This window comes from Triplophysa dalaica, chromosome 19 (assembly GCF_015846415.1).
Source record: "Triplophysa dalaica isolate WHDGS20190420 chromosome 19, ASM1584641v1, whole genome shotgun sequence".
NCBI lineage: Eukaryota > Metazoa > Chordata > Actinopteri > Cypriniformes > Nemacheilidae > Triplophysa > Triplophysa dalaica.
Window position 1 is genome coordinate 14,415,103 of NC_079560.1, and position 17,466 is coordinate 14,432,568.

Genomic DNA, 17,466 nt, shown 5'->3' on the forward strand with positions numbered 1-17,466 from the left:
AAATTTCCCTGCTATTGTTTTATATTTCTCTGTATGACTTCAAGAGAAGCCGATAGTGAGCGTGTCTATATAAACAAAACCTACATTCTTAAAGTTAATCCACAGGCGGTCATTGATCTTTTCATAATCTACTTGCCATTCATAAAGCCCATATATTTACACAGTGTTGTCCTCTAAAGCGGACACAATACTCTATGTTACTGCCAGAGAAGGATGCCAATTTCAGTTCGAAGAAGAGTATTATTTTCAAATACAGTATAATAAAAAGATAATCTTAAATTTTCATTCTTGAAAAGTCTCTAGGCCTTTAGGCATGGACACTCTCTAACCGTGCCATGCAGTGAGTTCTGACCTTGAGGAAATCATCCACGGCTCCCCTTCAGCCATTCTCCATGAGAAAGCCCACCCGACACGCCACAGGAGAGATCAGTATCTGATCTTAAAGGTGGTACATTCTGCTTCCTATTCTACCACAAAAGCAGAAGTTTTCCGCTGTAGGCTCATGGCATTTTAATGTATATATTTACTTTTGATGATATAGCCCTTTAGACACATATTTACTTAAATTGACTAGCATTAGGCCTGTTCAACCGTTCTGCGTCTGTAGCGCATAAACTGTGACAGCAGGTCCATGTTGTGCATATTAAACATGTTGTGCTTTCACGCTGGCAATGTTACTGCTGAGTAACAGAGCTATACTGTAGCTTCATAAAGATAATCAAGTGATATCTGGGATATTCTTATGCATTATCAGATCCTTTAAAGGTTCGGTTGAATTCGCAGTTCCAATCTCATATTATTATTATTGAGTACCTATATATGGCAAACCGAATTAGCTTATAATCACTTTAAGGATATTCATTTTTGACATCAAAAATTCAACTTTTTTAATACTAAAAATGATAATTCTTGATATTAAGAATTAGTAACAATTGCTATTTCTCTATCAGTAACTACATTTTCAACAATCATGTCATCATATATATTTTTTCAACTACTAAGAACTTAATTCTTGATATCTGTAATTGCATTTTTACTAGTTAAATTTCACAGTAGGCTGCCATTGAAATAAAATTTCAGTTCCCTTTCTGTCGGTCTCTCGACGTTGTGTCGAGAACGACAGATGGGGTTCGCCCTTGAGAACCAATCAACTCTGACTACTATAGAAAAGGCCAATGAAATTTGGCGAATGCAATTTGCATGCCGGGCTCCGCCCCCGGAAATCCGGTATAAAAGGAGGCCGGCGTGCAGCATTCACTTACCTTTTGTTCTTCAGAGCCATCGCTCATGAGTACAACTCAGGATTCAATCCTCTACAACTACACGCTGGTGCTACGACGTGTTACAGCGGATCGTCCCTTCCTGCAGCGACCTTCCCCTGGGCGTCTCGGCGGTTCCGGAGGTGTTAGAGATTTTTTTCTAAAAGTCCTTTTCAGGACTGACTGAGCATTCTCCAGCGCGGCATGTCCCGCTGTTCTCTTGGGTGCGGCACCCTCATCGAGGAGGGGGATGGACACGATCGCTGCATTAGGTGTCTGGGCGTCCAGCACACTGAAGCAGCGTTCGTTGACACATCTGCCTGCACTGCGGGCAGATTGTCATTCAGAAGTTGCGGTCACGGGTGGCTGTCTTCCTACGGGAACCAGCCACCATTTCGTCTGCTACCCGGGCTGTGACATCTGTGGCTACGGCCCCGATGACCACCCACGTTAGCAGCGTTAGTGATACGGGGAACTCTGCGAACGTAAACCCGCCAGCCAAGTGCTCACGGGCCGATCGCACCCCGATTCGCTCTTCTGAACGTTCCCCAACCGGCGGTGGCATACCGTCCGGATCCTCACGCACACACTCGGAAACGATGTGTGACGTAGATGAGATGTCGCTCGCAGCATCGGAGGGAGACTGGCATCCGACTCTGCCGAATCCAAACTCCACCCCCAGCGGTCGAGTTCAGGAGGAAGCAGAAGTGATGTCATCCGTGCTAACCCGGGGATACGTGGTTCCCGAGGTCGGTGCGCGGTGCAAACCGCGCCCACCCCGGGTGCCATGTTTTTCCCGGAGGTGCATGAGGAGCTGTGTAAAACTTGGAACGCTCCACTCACGGACCGTTCCAGTGAAACCAGCTCCGGCTCCCTTACTTCCCTCGATGGTGAGGCAGCCAAGGACTGCGTCGAGATCCCCCGGGTGGAACGTCCGCCTGCGGTGCACCTGTGCCGCGGACGGCTACCACCTGGGGGGGGGATCGACCACTCCTACCGTCCAAAGCACGTAAGACTTCGGCATCACTGGTGTCGAAAGCTTGCGATGTTGCGGGCCAGGCTGCCTCCTCTCTCTATGCCTTGGCCATCCTGCAGGTCCGCCAGGCCAGGGCGTTGAGAGGGCTCCACGAGGGTAAGGCCGACCCGGGTATAATGCAGGATCTCCGTGCCACCGCTGACAGCGCTCTACGGGCGACTAAGGCGGCGGCACGGGCCCTGGGTCGGACGATGTCCACGGTAGTGGTCCAGGAGAGACACCCCCGGCTATACCTTGTGCAGAAGAGTGACAGCAAGGAAGTCCGCTTTCTTGATGCACTCATCTCGCAGGGTGGGTTGTTGGTAACACCGTCGAGGACTGCGCTCAGCAGTTTTTTGACGGCGAAGCAGACAGTGGCAATTAACCACATTTTTTTCACGCCGCGACTCGGCCGCCTACAGGCCTCCGAGATCTCACGTGACGTCTGCTTCCCTGCAACCCAGGACCCTTTCGACATCATCGGCTCCGGTTCCTGTGCCCCCACAGGCGGCACCCCGGAAGCAGAGGTCGAGGGGGAAACCTCCACCCCGTCAGCAACCTCCTCGCGAGAAGGGACACTGACGGGAAGACCCCAGGGAGAACAACATCGGGCCCGAACCTTCACAGCCACGGCTCTGATCGGTCGGTACGGGACGACTCCTGCCTCGTCACCAAAGCCGGGCCCTTGTTAGGGCTTGGCGCCCACTTACTCACTGAGTTTTCTGTTCTCCCCGGGTTTACTTGCAGCCGATCGCACACTCCACTGGACTGTGCTCGGCGAACCGACCTCACACCCTGGCGAGGCGTGAGGTCGTACACATACGACAGCCGTCACCACTCTCAAACCGACAGTGCGTGCCGTTGTCCCGCCAGGCAGGTAAGCAGGCAGAGCAAAAACCTTCCCTCCGGGGACTCCCCGCGACATGGTTAGCTCCGCCAGCCGACGAACCACCCCCCGTGGGAATGATGAAGCAGACCGTCCCCTTGGTCACCCTGTCACAGTCCCTGGGAGCTCGAGAGCTGCCCACACTGTCTCGCTGGCTAATGAGGGCGGTCCGTCTTGGTTACTCGATCCAGTTCGCCAGAGACTCACCCAAGTTTCGGGGCATCATCTCTCCCTCTGTCAGAGGCAGGGACGCCTCCGTACTTCAGGTAGAGGTCACCACCCTTCTGGCAAAACAGGCATCGAGTTCGTCCCTCAAAACCAAGATGTTCAGTGGGTCACCACCCGCACTTCATCGTTCCCAAGAAAGACGGCGGGTTGCCCCCAAAGGCTGCGTACCCTGAACAGAGCACCTTCACAAGCTGCCATTCAGGGTGCTCACACAGAGGCGCGTCCTGACATCTATGAGGTGTCAGGATTGGTTCGTGGCAATCGACCTGAAGGACGCTTACTTTCATGTCTTGATCCTCCTCGACACCGGCCGTTCCCACGGTTCGCGTGCGAGAGGCGGGCATATCAGTACAGAGTCCTCCCTTTCGGTCTGTCCCTGACCGCCCTTTCTCCCTGAGAGGAGGAAGGCGAGCGGGTACTAAACTATCTCAGCGACTGGCCTATCTTGGCACACTCGCGAGATCTGTTATGTACACAAAGGGACCTGGTGCTCCGGCACCTAGGTCGATTGGGACTCCAGGTCAACCAAGAGAGGGGCAAGCTCTCCCCAGTGCAGAGCATCCTCTTTCTCGGTATGGAACTCAGCTCTGTCACCATGTCGGCACACCTGTCCGCAGTTGTGCCCAACCAGTGTTGAACTGTCTGAAATGAACATTTTAGGCAGACAGCGGTCCCCCTGAAACAATTCAGAGGCTCCTGGGACACATGGCGTCCTCGCGGGCTAATACCCCTCGAGTTGATGCACATGACACCGCTCCAACACTGGTTTCAGAGTCGAGTTCCGAGGAGAGCGTGGCACACCGGCAGCAGGCGCATGGTGATGCCGCCCTGCTGCCGACGCACCATAACCCCTAGTCTTTATGACTTTTTCGACGGACTCAGGTCCCTCTGAGCAGGTTATGAGGCAGGTCGTGGTGACGACTGAAGTCTCCCTGCAGGGGTGCGGTGTAGTGTGCAACGGGCACGCAGGTGGGGTGTTGGACGAACCCCCGCCTGCGCTGGCATATCAATTGCCAAGAGTTGTGGGCTATGCTACTTGCACTGAGCAGGCTACGGCCTCTCGTGCGAGACATGCACGTGCTGTTCCGAGGACAGCACTATAGCTGTAGCGAATACAGATCGTCAGGGTGGCGTTCGCACACAGCAGCTAAACACAACTTGCTCGACGCCTCCTCCGGTGGAGTCAACAGGTGACTCGTTCCCTGCAGGCCACACACCCCGGGCAAACTGAACTAGACAGCCGACGTGCTTTCTCGCCAGTTTATGCCTCGTGGAGAGTGGCGACTCCACCCCCGTGCAGTCCAGCTCATTTGGAGGCTGTTCGGGTAGGCCCAGGTAAAACCTGTTCACCTCCCGTAACACCACCATTTGCCCGCTTGATAGTCCCTGCCCTCGGCACGGATATCCTTGCGCACAGCCGGCCGCGGGATGGGCGGAAGCACACCTTCCCCCCCCCAGGAGCCTTCTTGTACAGACTCTGTGCAAGGTCAGGGAGCAGGAGCACCAAGTGTTATTGGTTACACCACACCGGTCTAACCGCACTTGGCCTCAGAGCCGATGCTCTGGACAGCGACTCCCCCTGAACCATTCCCCTGACAGAGGACCTGCTCTCTCAGGGGAAGGACACGTTCTGGCATCCCAGATCAGACCTCTGGAACACCCATGTCTGGTCTCTAGACGGGACGAGAAGATCCTAAGATGGCTACTCCCCCTATACGGCTGAGACCATCACCCAGGCTAGGGCCCCATCTACTAGGCGGTTACACGCCTCTAGACGGTGCCTCTTCTCGTCCTGGTGTCTTTCTCAACGAGAAAGACCCACTGAGGTGCTTGATCAGGATTGTGTTCCCCTTCTCACGAGACTGGAGACTAACATCTCCCTTCCACACTGAAAGTGTATGTAGTCGCTATTGCCACTCATCACGACTCAGTCGGTGGAAAGTTTCTAGGGCAACACGACCTGGTCACCAGGTTCCTAAGCAGCGAGAGGGCGGAATCCGCCTCATCTCCGCTCCATACCCTCTTGGGACCCTAAGTGGTCCTGGGGAGCCTCAGGGCCCCCCAAAGAGCCCCTCGGAGGTTCCGATCTTCCTCATAGAGTAAGACGGCCCTCCTGACGGCGCTCACTTCCTTCAAGAGGGTAGGGGACCACCAACCATCCTCCGTGTCCCTGGATTGCCTTAAACTCGGCCCTGGAAACTCTCACGTTATCTTGAGACCCAGGCCCGGATGCGTGCCCAAGAAGTTCCCACTACTCCCTCCGGGGCCAAGTGGTGAACTTGCAGGCGCTCCCCATAGGGGAGGAAGACCCAACCCGATTAGTGTTGTGTCCAGTACGTACTGGACCGCACGCAGAGCTCTGAAGCTCTGACCAGCTCCGTGTCTGTTGGAGGACAGCAGAAGGGGAAGGCTGTCTCCAAACAGAGGCTGGCGCACTGGGTCGTGGACGCCGTTACGACGGCATTCCGATCTCAGAATCTCCCATGCCCATTGGCAGTGAGGGCTCACTCCACACGGAGTTTAGCCACCTCCTGGACACTGGCAGAAGCGCCTCTCTAGCAGACATCTGTAGAGCTGCGGGTTGGGCTATGCCCAAACACCTTCGCAAGGGTTAACAACCTTCGCGTAAACCCGGTGTCAGCCCACGTCCTGCGTGGCGACATGTAGGACTGGCATCCGGGGGGGCGTATGCCTGCGAAAGCACCTTTCCACCCTCTAACAGGTTGGGTCAGTGTGCTATTTACCTTTTCTTCTTACCCGAACACATCGCTAAGAAACTGGTACCTCACCAGCCTCCCTTCTTACCCAGACACTGGTTAAGAATAGGCATTCCATCCATCACCAAACAAGCACCCCCTGGGGGCTGGCTGGGCAGAGCAGCCTTCCCCCTTAGGCCGGGATACCATGTGAGCTATCACAGATAGCTCTAACCGGACCTAGTGCTACCGGACGTCTGTAACACCCCCTCCGTGGGCTGTTCCGTCTGATGTATCCTCATGAGAATGGTTCCCACTCCTGGTAACCCATGAGCTTCCACCTCGCGGTTAACTACTCAGTCCGCACGTTCCATGCGTTCTCCTCCAAGGACGAGACCATACCTATATCCACCATATTCCTCCCCACGGGTAGGAGGTGGCCTCTGTAGCGCTTCTCTGATTAAGAGTCGCGCTTACCCGGTGTAAACTGATCTGGACGGCCTCTCGCCTATAGAGAGCTAAGGCCCCGTCCGTGAAAGTTACCGGTCAGGGCTGTACCCATCTTTCTCCAAGAAAGCTCTGGAACCCCCCGACCACCACACTGGAAGGTTACAGTCTCACGAAAGCTTCGAGATGCAGGCTTGTTACCGTCGCTTCGCTAGAGATTGTGACGCGATACAGCGTTGTGGCGTTTTCCATAGGCAACCCCATCTGTCGTTCTCGACACAACGTCGAGAGACCGACAGAAAGGGAACGTCTTGGTTACGTATGTAACCTCAGTTCCCTGATGGAGGGAACGAGACGTTGTGTCCCTTATGCCACGAACACGTATCGTATTCTGCTGCAGTTTGAGAGGTCTCAGGCTCTTCAGAACAAAGGTAAGTGAATGCTGCACGCCGGCCTCCTTTTATACCGGATTTCCGGGGGCGGAGCCCGGCATGCAAATTGCATTCGCCAAATTTCATTGGCCTTTTCTATAGTAGTCAGAGTTGATTGGTTCCCAAGGGCGAACCCCATCTGTCGTTCTCGACACAACGTCTCGTTCCCTCCATCAGGGAACTGAGGTTACATACGTAACCAAGACGTTATCAATAATTAATTTCTCAAATGTTAAAAGTCTTAGATTTAGATGCCAGTCTTACTAGTAAAAAACATTTTAACATAACATATCAAAAATGAATATCCTGAGATTGATTTAAAGCTTATTTTGCTTGACATACCTATAGGGTATCATTGCATACTTTGTATTTTCTAAGAGTATTTGTTTGATCAAATTTATAAAAGAAAGATACAGCTGTACGATCATTTCCGAAAACAGACGACATCCTGGCGGTGTGCAGGGGGAGGAACTAAATCACGAGCACAAAATAGATCATCAAATTATCCCTGCATAACTATTATGATTCTTTTTAATTCTGTATGATTACATTATGCATGTGCGCCGATTGCCAACAAAACACAGACATATGACTTAATTTCACTTACCGTGTTCGGCATCTTTTCGTAATGGGACCGCACCGTGTATCAGTTTCAAGCGATCTCTAAATCCAGCGTTATATCTACCGTTTATATAACATACATCATTGAAATATCTTGAACAAACAAACACACCTCAACTTCTCTCACTATCCCAAGATTAACAAGCTAAAGGCTCATAGCACAGCCAATCTTGATGGTAGGGGGTATTCCTATCGCTCGTTGGTTAACGCTTTAAATGCTTAATTTCTTTCATTTTTTAATTCATTAAATGGCTTCGATTGAATGGGTTAAAGGTTTATCTCAGTTGGTCTGTTTAGTCGCAGCTCCATGCGTAAACAGTAACTTCCGGGAACTATTGAGAGCCCATGTCACGTGATTCATGGAGCCTTCCGAAAGTTACAGAAAGTTATGTTAACAGCCACTAATTAAGACAAGATTAACATAGTAAAGAAGTCAGAATGCATGAAACCGCATTAAATCCCCCATTTAAAGAAAAAGTTCACCCCAGAATGAGTTTTAATCTATAATTTACTCATCCTCATGGCATCTTAGGTGTATGACTTGATTTCTTCAGCCGGACATAATTTGATTAATATTGAAAGATGGCTCTTTACAGCTTGGTAATGGGCTTATTGGAGCCCCACTTTTTGAAGCTCCAATAAGCCCATTTATCCATTATAAAGCTAATCCATAAGACTCCAGGGGGTTAATATATGAAGCGAAGTGAAGGAATACGTCAAGTCAAGTTTATTTTCATATAGCACATTTTACAATCTGAACTGAATCAAAGCAGCTGTACAAGTAAAAAAACACGAAACTTTAAACTTTGTGAGTAAAAACGAACACACTTTTGAGGTATTTAGCCAAGATAGATTGCGTTAAACGTGTACACTGTAAAGAAAATTTTTACTAACAAAAGTAACTCAAAAATATTTGTTCGCATCAAATTTGACTAATATTTGTTAAATTGTATTAACTCCAATTTTAAGGGTAACAAGAAAACCCAAAAAACTAATAACATTTTACAGTGAAAAGTTGAGAAAACTGCACATTCATGCTATAACCAATGAGATTTGTCCTTAGGATGCGTGAAGCTAACATTATAGGTGTAGTTTTCTAGAAAGTCATATACACTTAACATGGCATGATGGTCAGTAAATTATGGATTAAACAACATTTTTTTGACAGTGTCTTCAAGCTATAGACCACTTCTGGAGATGTAAACAACGCTGGTCTAGAAGAACTCCCTGTTTGAGTTTTTTAACAATAAACAAACATGTTAATAAAAATCAATCGACAGAAAATTATAGAATTTAAAATTCTATAAAACAAATGTATTTCATGATTTTATTATATATGCAAGGTTAAAAAAAATAAGATTAAATAAAAATAAAACCTGAAACTTGAAGTGCTTTGGACCAGCATTAACATCTTGAAAAGTGGTTTACATATACGTTCCCAAAAATCAAACCCATAACTATCCTTTGATATATAAAACTAAGATACAATTAAAACTAAAATTAAAAGAATTGATTTGTGTTTAGTGAATTCTTCTTTTACCACGTTTAATACATGGTGGCAGGAAGTACTACCTGAATCATGACATACCTGCAGTTACAAGCTCTTGAAAAAAGAAATAAAAGAAAAGATTACGTTATATCAAAGAGTCAACTATTTATATTACGCATTGCAATTATGTTTGAACAAGAAACCAAAACAAATGTGTTATACAGTACAATATTCCTTAAGCAAAACTAACAACATTCAAAAATCCTTTTTTGAATGTTTGTTTCTGAGGTCAAATTGACTAAACACCTTTCCAGAATTCATCTCATATGTTTCATGTTACGTTTCATATGTTACAGTGTACACATGTCGGCTATTAGTCCGTGTGGATGTGCATTACAGCAGGAGCCCCCTCAAGCATCCTGCAAGCTTCCACGAATCATATTTGTCCCCCCGATCTGTTTTCAGTCACCTGAGGTGAAGCTTGCTAAGCCGAGGACAGACTGCTTATTGAAAGAAAACACTAGCAGCGGGTAGCCCCGTTTTGCACCCTCCTCAGGCCCTCCTGGAGATTTGGAATAAAGCCATATTCAGCTTCACGCTCTTCACACAACCCATATGTGGGCGACAGATCTTACGCCACCTGGAGCAACCATTAAACCTGGCTTCCTTCCCCTCTGAGACAGACCCGGTAGCCGTTTGGCACTCGTAATTTGGGAGCATCTCTATAGGAAAGATTTCAGCTGTGCATACACTCCTACAGCACCTGTGCCATGCTGGGCAGTTAAAGGTCCTAAACTTTGGTGTTAAAAAGTTTTAATGCGTCAATCGTCTGTATTGGGTGTTTGGTGTGCTTACAACCTACACTCCACCTCCGCTCCATTGCAGTTGGGTTTCAATTAGCACTGTGTATTCCAAGCGGCACGTCCGAAACCCTCACTCAAGACTATTGATCAGATCTGAGGTCGCAACCCGCGGCGCTCGCTGCAGTTGCTTTAGCAGAGCCTGAAAGGTTTCGGTGACTAGACTTCAGGTCATGTCCACAGGGACAGAGCCAGACGATATGGATCAATACTGTAGCTTCAGAGACTATGCTCATTGATTTCAGCATGTGGACGGCTGATTCGTAAGGAGGGACGACTGATGTCATTTTGTGTTTTACTTTGTGCTTGCAGGAGCCGAGGGGGCCGTGTTCAGCAGCTCGGTGGAAACTCCGCACGTGAGGGCCGAACCCTTCAAAGAGTTACGGTAAGTTCATTGACTGTCAAAGCAGATAATGGAATTCTAAAACTGATGGAGAACATAAGGGTTCCAACCAAATTTTTGATTTTTTATGAAGTATGTTTTTAAAATACACTATTCATCTGCTAGCATTTTCCAAATCATTACCACCAACCTCTTAACTACAGTACAGCTGCAGAAGATGTCGCATTCAGCGGCGTGCTAGCATGCTGCATTGGGAGATGATTGCATGTCGATTACAATTTCCCACATGAAGCGTAATGATCAAAGATTGCCTGAAAAAAAGGATTTCTCTCCAGCTGGCTATGCCTCTGTCTGGAGCTACAAAAGGAGGCATGACATTTGTGCAAATTCCAGTTATGCCTAAATTTAGTTTTTCTTAGCTATGCGTGCGGCTGACAGCAGATTATAGAGTACCTCTCTAAGATGTTTCCGACGGCGGAGGGGAAGGGTGGGTACGATTTGGATTACAGCTTTTTAAATGCATCGCTAACAGTTGTAATGACAGTCAAAAAGCATGAGGAAACAATCCAAGTGGGGAGAGAAAATCGGAAACATTTTAAACTCTAAAGTAGTATATAGCTTATGGTTGCTTTGTATAGAAAGGTGTGATGACAGTTCTATCTGTGTCTGTGTCATTTTCTACTATTGGTAGCATTCAAGGGATAGCTCACCCAAAAATAAAAATTATGTTATCATTTATATGCCCTATTGTCATTTCAAACCTGCAAACAACATTGAAACCCATTGACGTCCATTGTATGAACACAAAACCAATGCAAGTTAATGAGTATCGCTGTTGTTCGGTAACCAACATTTTTTTTTTTAATCTTTTGTGTTCTGCGGAAGAAAGAAAGTCGGTTTGAAATGACAAGAGGGTGAGTAAATGACGCATTTTTATTTTGGGGTGAACTGTCTCTTTAAGGCTGGATTTTTAAAATCTGAACAGATTTTTCAAAAAGCAGACATCTCACAGTTTTTCACACATTTTGAAAGTTTGCGGAGAAAAATAGGTAATTTTGGATAAAAGCGTCCACTGAATGACTAAATGTAAATTAAAACTGCAGAATAGCGCACGCAGACTTTCTCCATCAAGTCCAGACTGAAAATCTGGGCAAAATCTGAGCAAATGTCTTAAAGTGTATTACTTATTATATTCGACGTAATACTCGTAGTACAATGATGTTGCCACTGCTTTGTAATTTTAGTAGGAATATTTCACCCTGAAATGAAAACTGGGTATAAAATAATGTGTTCTGCAGTAACAACAACATTTTAAGGGTTAGTTCACCAAAAAAAAAAAATCTGTCAATATTTACTCTCCCTTAAAACCTCTGAGCGTAGAATTACAATATTTTTGATGACATCTTACAGCTCGGACATTCTTTTCTCAAACCTCCTATTTACTTCCATTATATGGACACAAAACCACCAAGACCTATCCCAAATTATCCTTGTTTGTGTCAAGAAATATTAATTAGATTAGATTAGATTCAACTTTATTGTCATTACACATATACAAGTACAGTGTAACGAAATGTAGTTTAGGTCTAACCAGAAGTGCAATTAGCAAGTGCTGGTTTTAAATGACATCAAAGTGGGCAAAAGACATAACTTTTATAATATGGTGAGCATGCCTTCTTATAAACGTTGATGCAATTTCGATGCTATCTTGAGTCGACTTCCTTCTTGGTACTATGTGTATGGCTATGTCTTCTTTACTAATTCACAAAAAAAAAACAGTCACTGCAAGAGTTTGTAACAACACATTGACATTTCGCTGCGAGCGTTTCTTTTAAAGACTAATAAATGCTTTGAATACAGTTGATGTTCCTTGAGAGGCTATCAGGAGCAGTCACCTCTCTGTCTAAATACAGATGAATGTTCTCCATTATCGCAGGCTTGTGGAACACAATCAGATGCATTGCTTTACTGTTATTATTGGTCTGCGTTATGGTGGAAAATGATAAGAGTTATACATTATAACCATGTCATCATTCCGTAATAGTGTTCGGGATAAAACCCCGACCTGCCCCGGCATGACGGTTTTCAAAGATAACAGCGCTCATTACGAAAGCTCTTGAGAGGATAATCACTCTCTACGTTGGTTCTGAAAGCTTTGACCAATTACACGCAATCCAAGTGTTATTTTCTTTCTTTGTGTGCTCCAAATGTCACAACAAAATATGCCCCTGCTCTCTATGTAGCATTTGAGGACCGTTCAGATAAAACGCTGTGTTTTAACATCAGCGCAAAAACGGTTCATTAAGACAAGCGCCAGATCCGAGTGCCGTGGCATTCGTACGGACAAAAGATCAATGCGTGTGCAGTTGGCACCTCCCTCTGTCGCGCGGGCACTCTTCCTGCGCTGATCGATGCACGGATGCTCATCAAAGTCTAATTACAGTAGATTCTCATTAACTAAAACAAACATGTGAAGCACAACGGCAATACCCCAAGCAGGAGGCGAACACGACGAGGAGAATGTTGGCAAGTGGGTCAGATATGGCAGGGAAGGCACATTTAGCAGACAATAATGAGCAATAAATGGCCTGTGGGGGAACTCGCTCCTCCAGAAGAATCCCCACACACGCATTACCGTCTGGTTCCTGTCTGTTCTGCTGATGGAGCAAACAAAAGTGATGCTTATCAAGGTTTCCTGTGACGAACAAGGACGACACATTGACAATAATCAATCAAAATGAGGGTGAACTCCGAAGAACTCCTACTGAACAACGGAGTCCTGTCTGTGTATTTACTTAGACTAGGAGAACATTTTTTTTATTCATTTTTAATCACCCTATTATAGTAACATGTTCCTGAAAAAGTTTTGCAATTTACATTGCATGGGATAAATGCATCATTAAAGCCAGCCCAACAAATAGCCTAGGGCGTCATGGTACGATACACATCCCGATACTAGGGTCGATGCGATATGTATCCAGATTCGGGGCAGTTTTTTATTACATTTCTCAGATTTAAAGCAAAATATAATTGAAGAATATTGCAAATCATAACTGGCCAATTCCGTGAAAATGTCAACCTTACCACGAAAAAAAATATTTTTTTACCAGCGGTTTACAATGGTAACAGCACAGATTTTAACATTTGGTGCTTCAAATACCCATGTGAGATCTCTCTCCAAATTTGAAAGCATTAATTTTATTTTTAATGCATGATATTTCATAGTCAGGTAAATGCCATTTTCAGGATTGTCACATTCATAACACTACATATAACTCATTAATGGACACATGAAATTGAATATAAAGTAACTATTTGATGTTCTATAAAGAGGCATTCCTTCTGCATTCATTGGGTATTATTGATTCAGAATTTGAGTTTTATTTTACAGAAATCCTACAAAGTTTATCGTCTCCCAAAAACCTTGTCTTTTTTTGTCAAAAATTGCATGTTAATTTTTTTTATAGACTGGCATTTTTTATATTGAGACTCTATCAACAAGGGTTCAGTAAAATATAAACAGATGGTTCAATATAATCGTAACAAATTCATTCTCGGAGCATTTTTATGTCACGTCCATAACGCTGGAATTGCCCATCTACTAATCAGTTAATCTGACAAATCAATGCCTTCATTGTTTTGAGAATGAGAATAAACTTGCAGAAGATCAAGTCCTTATACAGGGGCACTTGTTTGTAAAACAGTTTCTGGGGTTTCTAGGCTACATCATATGTATGTATGTGATTTACAAATATACTATAACGAATAAATGCGAATATATGCATAAACGTTAAGTCAATGTAAATAGATTTGAATTAAAAAACAAATGTGTGGAATTGAAATAGATGCGGATTTCTAGATGCTGGATTTCAAGATATAATATTATAAATGTCAAGGTGCTGTAAGATTTAATTGAATAAATTTGCTCTTCACTTTCTAAAACACGCACATTTACTGAGCATCTTCCAGGTCGTTTCAAACGTGTGACTATATTATGAGCGACCGGCATCTACATGACACTAACTGTAGAGTTTGCCTTAAACGCAACTGTTTGAGTGAACGAAACGAGAATGCACTTGCAAGTGTACTTTTTTGGAATAATTATTGGTTAATTTCAGAAGTGCTACAGAATGGATAAGGAGGCAGATGTATTGATGTGCGCATCAACAGGAGCTCATGACGATGTACCGCCATATCGATATTTGAACACAGCCCTTGATAGCCCCCTTTTGGTTTGCTATGTCTTTGGAAGTCAAGCTTTTGGAGAGATATCTTGTAGTTTGCAGGGGTTTTGAGGTTAGCAATGTCCTTAAATGGCAAGGGATTGATCAGAAACCATAATTCGTCTAATAGGATGTTATTTCTTCATTTAAATATGAGAATGATAAATATGACAACTTCATTGAGTAATAAGACCTTGGTCTACTGTCATTGTATTTACTTTGACTGATGGTTGATTCATTCGACTAGCTTTGAATTATCAGACATTGCATTTTTCATATATCCCAGCCTCTACTCCGCGCAAATAGATGATGAATGTAACATTTTTACCTTTTGTCTTTATATTATTTTGCATACGCACACTGTACCATTCAGGCAGAAGTAAAATTCAATATTTTTTCATTAGCCGGCTTGGCAGGTAACAATATGGACTTCAGCTGCTGCGGTATTTGGCACGCAGCATTTCTGTCCTTGTGATGCCACACTGTCATTGCAGGTTTCACGGTTTATTATTAGCTACCTTTCGCATGAGGCAAAAAGAAGAAATTATTACAGGTTTGAGACGCTGGACTGTGGCTGGTGCAGATTGACTGAACCGCAGTGAAAAATTTGCAGTCCATAAAAGAAGGAAAGACGGTGAGAAGAAACAGAGAAAGAGGCATTCAGTGAGACAAAAGGCCGTAAAGTACAATTTTATAGTGTGCATGTAATTTAACAAGGAAGGTTCTGCGGTATCTCTTATCTTTTCAGCCATGTCCATGCTAGTTGCGCAGCTTAAAAGGCCAACATTATCAGAAGCAATGCTTCGGTTGTGGCGGCCGGCGCCGCAGGTCGAGACCCCCTGGTCATTGCTCCGATCCAAGCTGAAAAGACTCTGGCGCTGTCTCGATGAGTCCCGTTTTGGCCCGTATTTATGGGAGTAATTGGGTGGATGCTGTGCGGCATGCTTAGGTCACAGGGAGCCTTGGGTCCTTTCATTACAGCCGAATAAACGGACTGAGAATAATAGACTTAGCCAATAGAGAGCTGGAAAATAATCGTAAGTAAAAAGCAAAATGTGAGAAAATTAGTAAAAATTCCTGAAGGCATCTGTTTTCATGTCTCTCTACCCTGTTTTGTGTGTTTTGGTACGAGGTACACTAGTAAGTTTTGATAGAAGCACATTCTGACCGATTTCCATAGTCACTGACAAAGAAAGATTATTTCCATAAGCATTATTGTTAAAGGACCAGTGTGTCATTTTTTGGAGGATCTTTTTACAGAAATGTAATGTAATATACATAACGGTGTCTTCAGAGGTGTATAAAGACCTTACATGCCGAAGCCTTTCATGTTTTTATTACCATAGAATGAGCTGTTTCTATCTACAAACTTTACTACTACATGAGCCCTAAACGGACAAACTGCTCTACAGAACGCGTTTCGTAAATATGTTACCTCTTTTAGCAAAGAAGCGAAAACGTGACGACATCTTAGTCCTGTGTCAGCCACCATAGTTCTTCGAAAGGGAGGGGGAGGGGTCTAATGAGTCATTGGTTGCAATTCGTAACCACACCACTTGATGTCACTAAAATCTCAACATTGCTCCTTCAAACTAAGCATTGCTTTGTTCCATAAAAATATAAATACATTTTTATTCAGGAAGATTATGATGTAAATGTATTTACTTTGTCGCTTTTAAAAATGAATCTACTTGCAATTGTGTTGTACCTCAAGGAAGTGTCTTTTTTTACAAAAAATTTACAAAATCAAGAACGCTCTATAGTAGTGACATTGCTTCTGTTTCATATTTTGTAGTTTAAACAGTATTTCATTACAAATATATTTTCTATATATATCTTTCCCCATCATTGCGATTTTCTGTCATTACTGACACAACCTTTTTCCAAACATTGAGATTTTTTGCACCTTGTTTTCACCATCATACAGTAGGGGACGCATTTGATACATTGTACGTTAATCTAGAAGTAAATATTCTAGAGGCCATCAAAGGTTTGTGAAAATGACACATGTGACCCTGGACCACAAAACCAATCATAAGTAGAACAGGTATTTTTGTAGCAATAGCCAACAATACATTATATGGGTCAAAATGATGACTTTAAAGTCGATATTAAACAGAAGTAGCGATTGTCTTTTTTTCCGTTTCCTGAAGTATGTCCAAGTAAATTCCTCGTGACCAGAAGTGAAGGAGATTATTTCAAGGGGTGTAGGTTATGGGGCTCTCACTAAATCCTTGGTGTTTCGAGTCAGATCCGATGTACGTAGCTTGTTAGTTTTGACCAAATCCTTGGTATTTCAAGTCTTACAAAACCTTTACCTTAGCCCACACCCTAACATCACTCTAACCATCTAAACTACCTATGATTGTTAAAATTGCCAAAAAAAAACAGGTTTTGGTGATGACGTCAGACTCGAAACACCAAGGATTTAGTGAGAGCTGTAGGTATGGCGGCATTTTAATGCTTAAATGAACCGAGCGTACTGCTGATGCTGGAGCGCACCTCATATTACTTTCGCGAGAGGATAACGGACCTACGAGCAAGGAAATGGGAGCCCCGCAAGGACATCTCACATAGGATGTGCATAACCATTTCCAATAGTCTCGTGCTACATCCTCTATCACCTGCCGCGCCAACACTTTTATTTTTGTCAGTCGTTGAGCAGGACATGCTGTTATAAATGTAACCTGTAATCCGGAAGTCATTGTGATTGGATGTCTGTGATCATCAATCTACACCTCCTGAAGTGCAAAGGTGATGCTCCAGATTATAACATCATGGATAGTCAAAGAGATTAGTTAACCATGTCATTTTTGTATATGTACTTCTTTACAGATTTAAGGTGTACAAGTGCGAATTAAGTGACTATAGTTAGATTTCTATTTAGTGTTGTATGAACCCAGTTAACTAGCTTGTAACCATCTACAGTTACCATAAAAACATTACTACCCTGATCGCAAGAAAATAT

The 17,466-nt window shown here is 44.5% G+C and overlaps 1 protein-coding gene across 2 annotated transcripts in view; it reads left to right on the plus strand.

The window, feature by feature from the left end:
- The window catches only part of sgcd (sarcoglycan, delta (dystrophin-associated glycoprotein)), a 157,517-nt gene that overhangs the window by 128,575 nt on the left and 11,476 nt on the right, over positions 1–17,466 (plus strand). For both annotated transcript variants that reach the window (XM_056731719.1, XM_056731718.1), the window contains exon 6: positions 10,245–10,317. In XM_056731719.1, the coding sequence (XP_056587697.1) occupies positions 10,245–10,317 (73 nt within the window). The remainder of the gene's footprint in view (positions 1–10,244; positions 10,318–17,466) is intronic.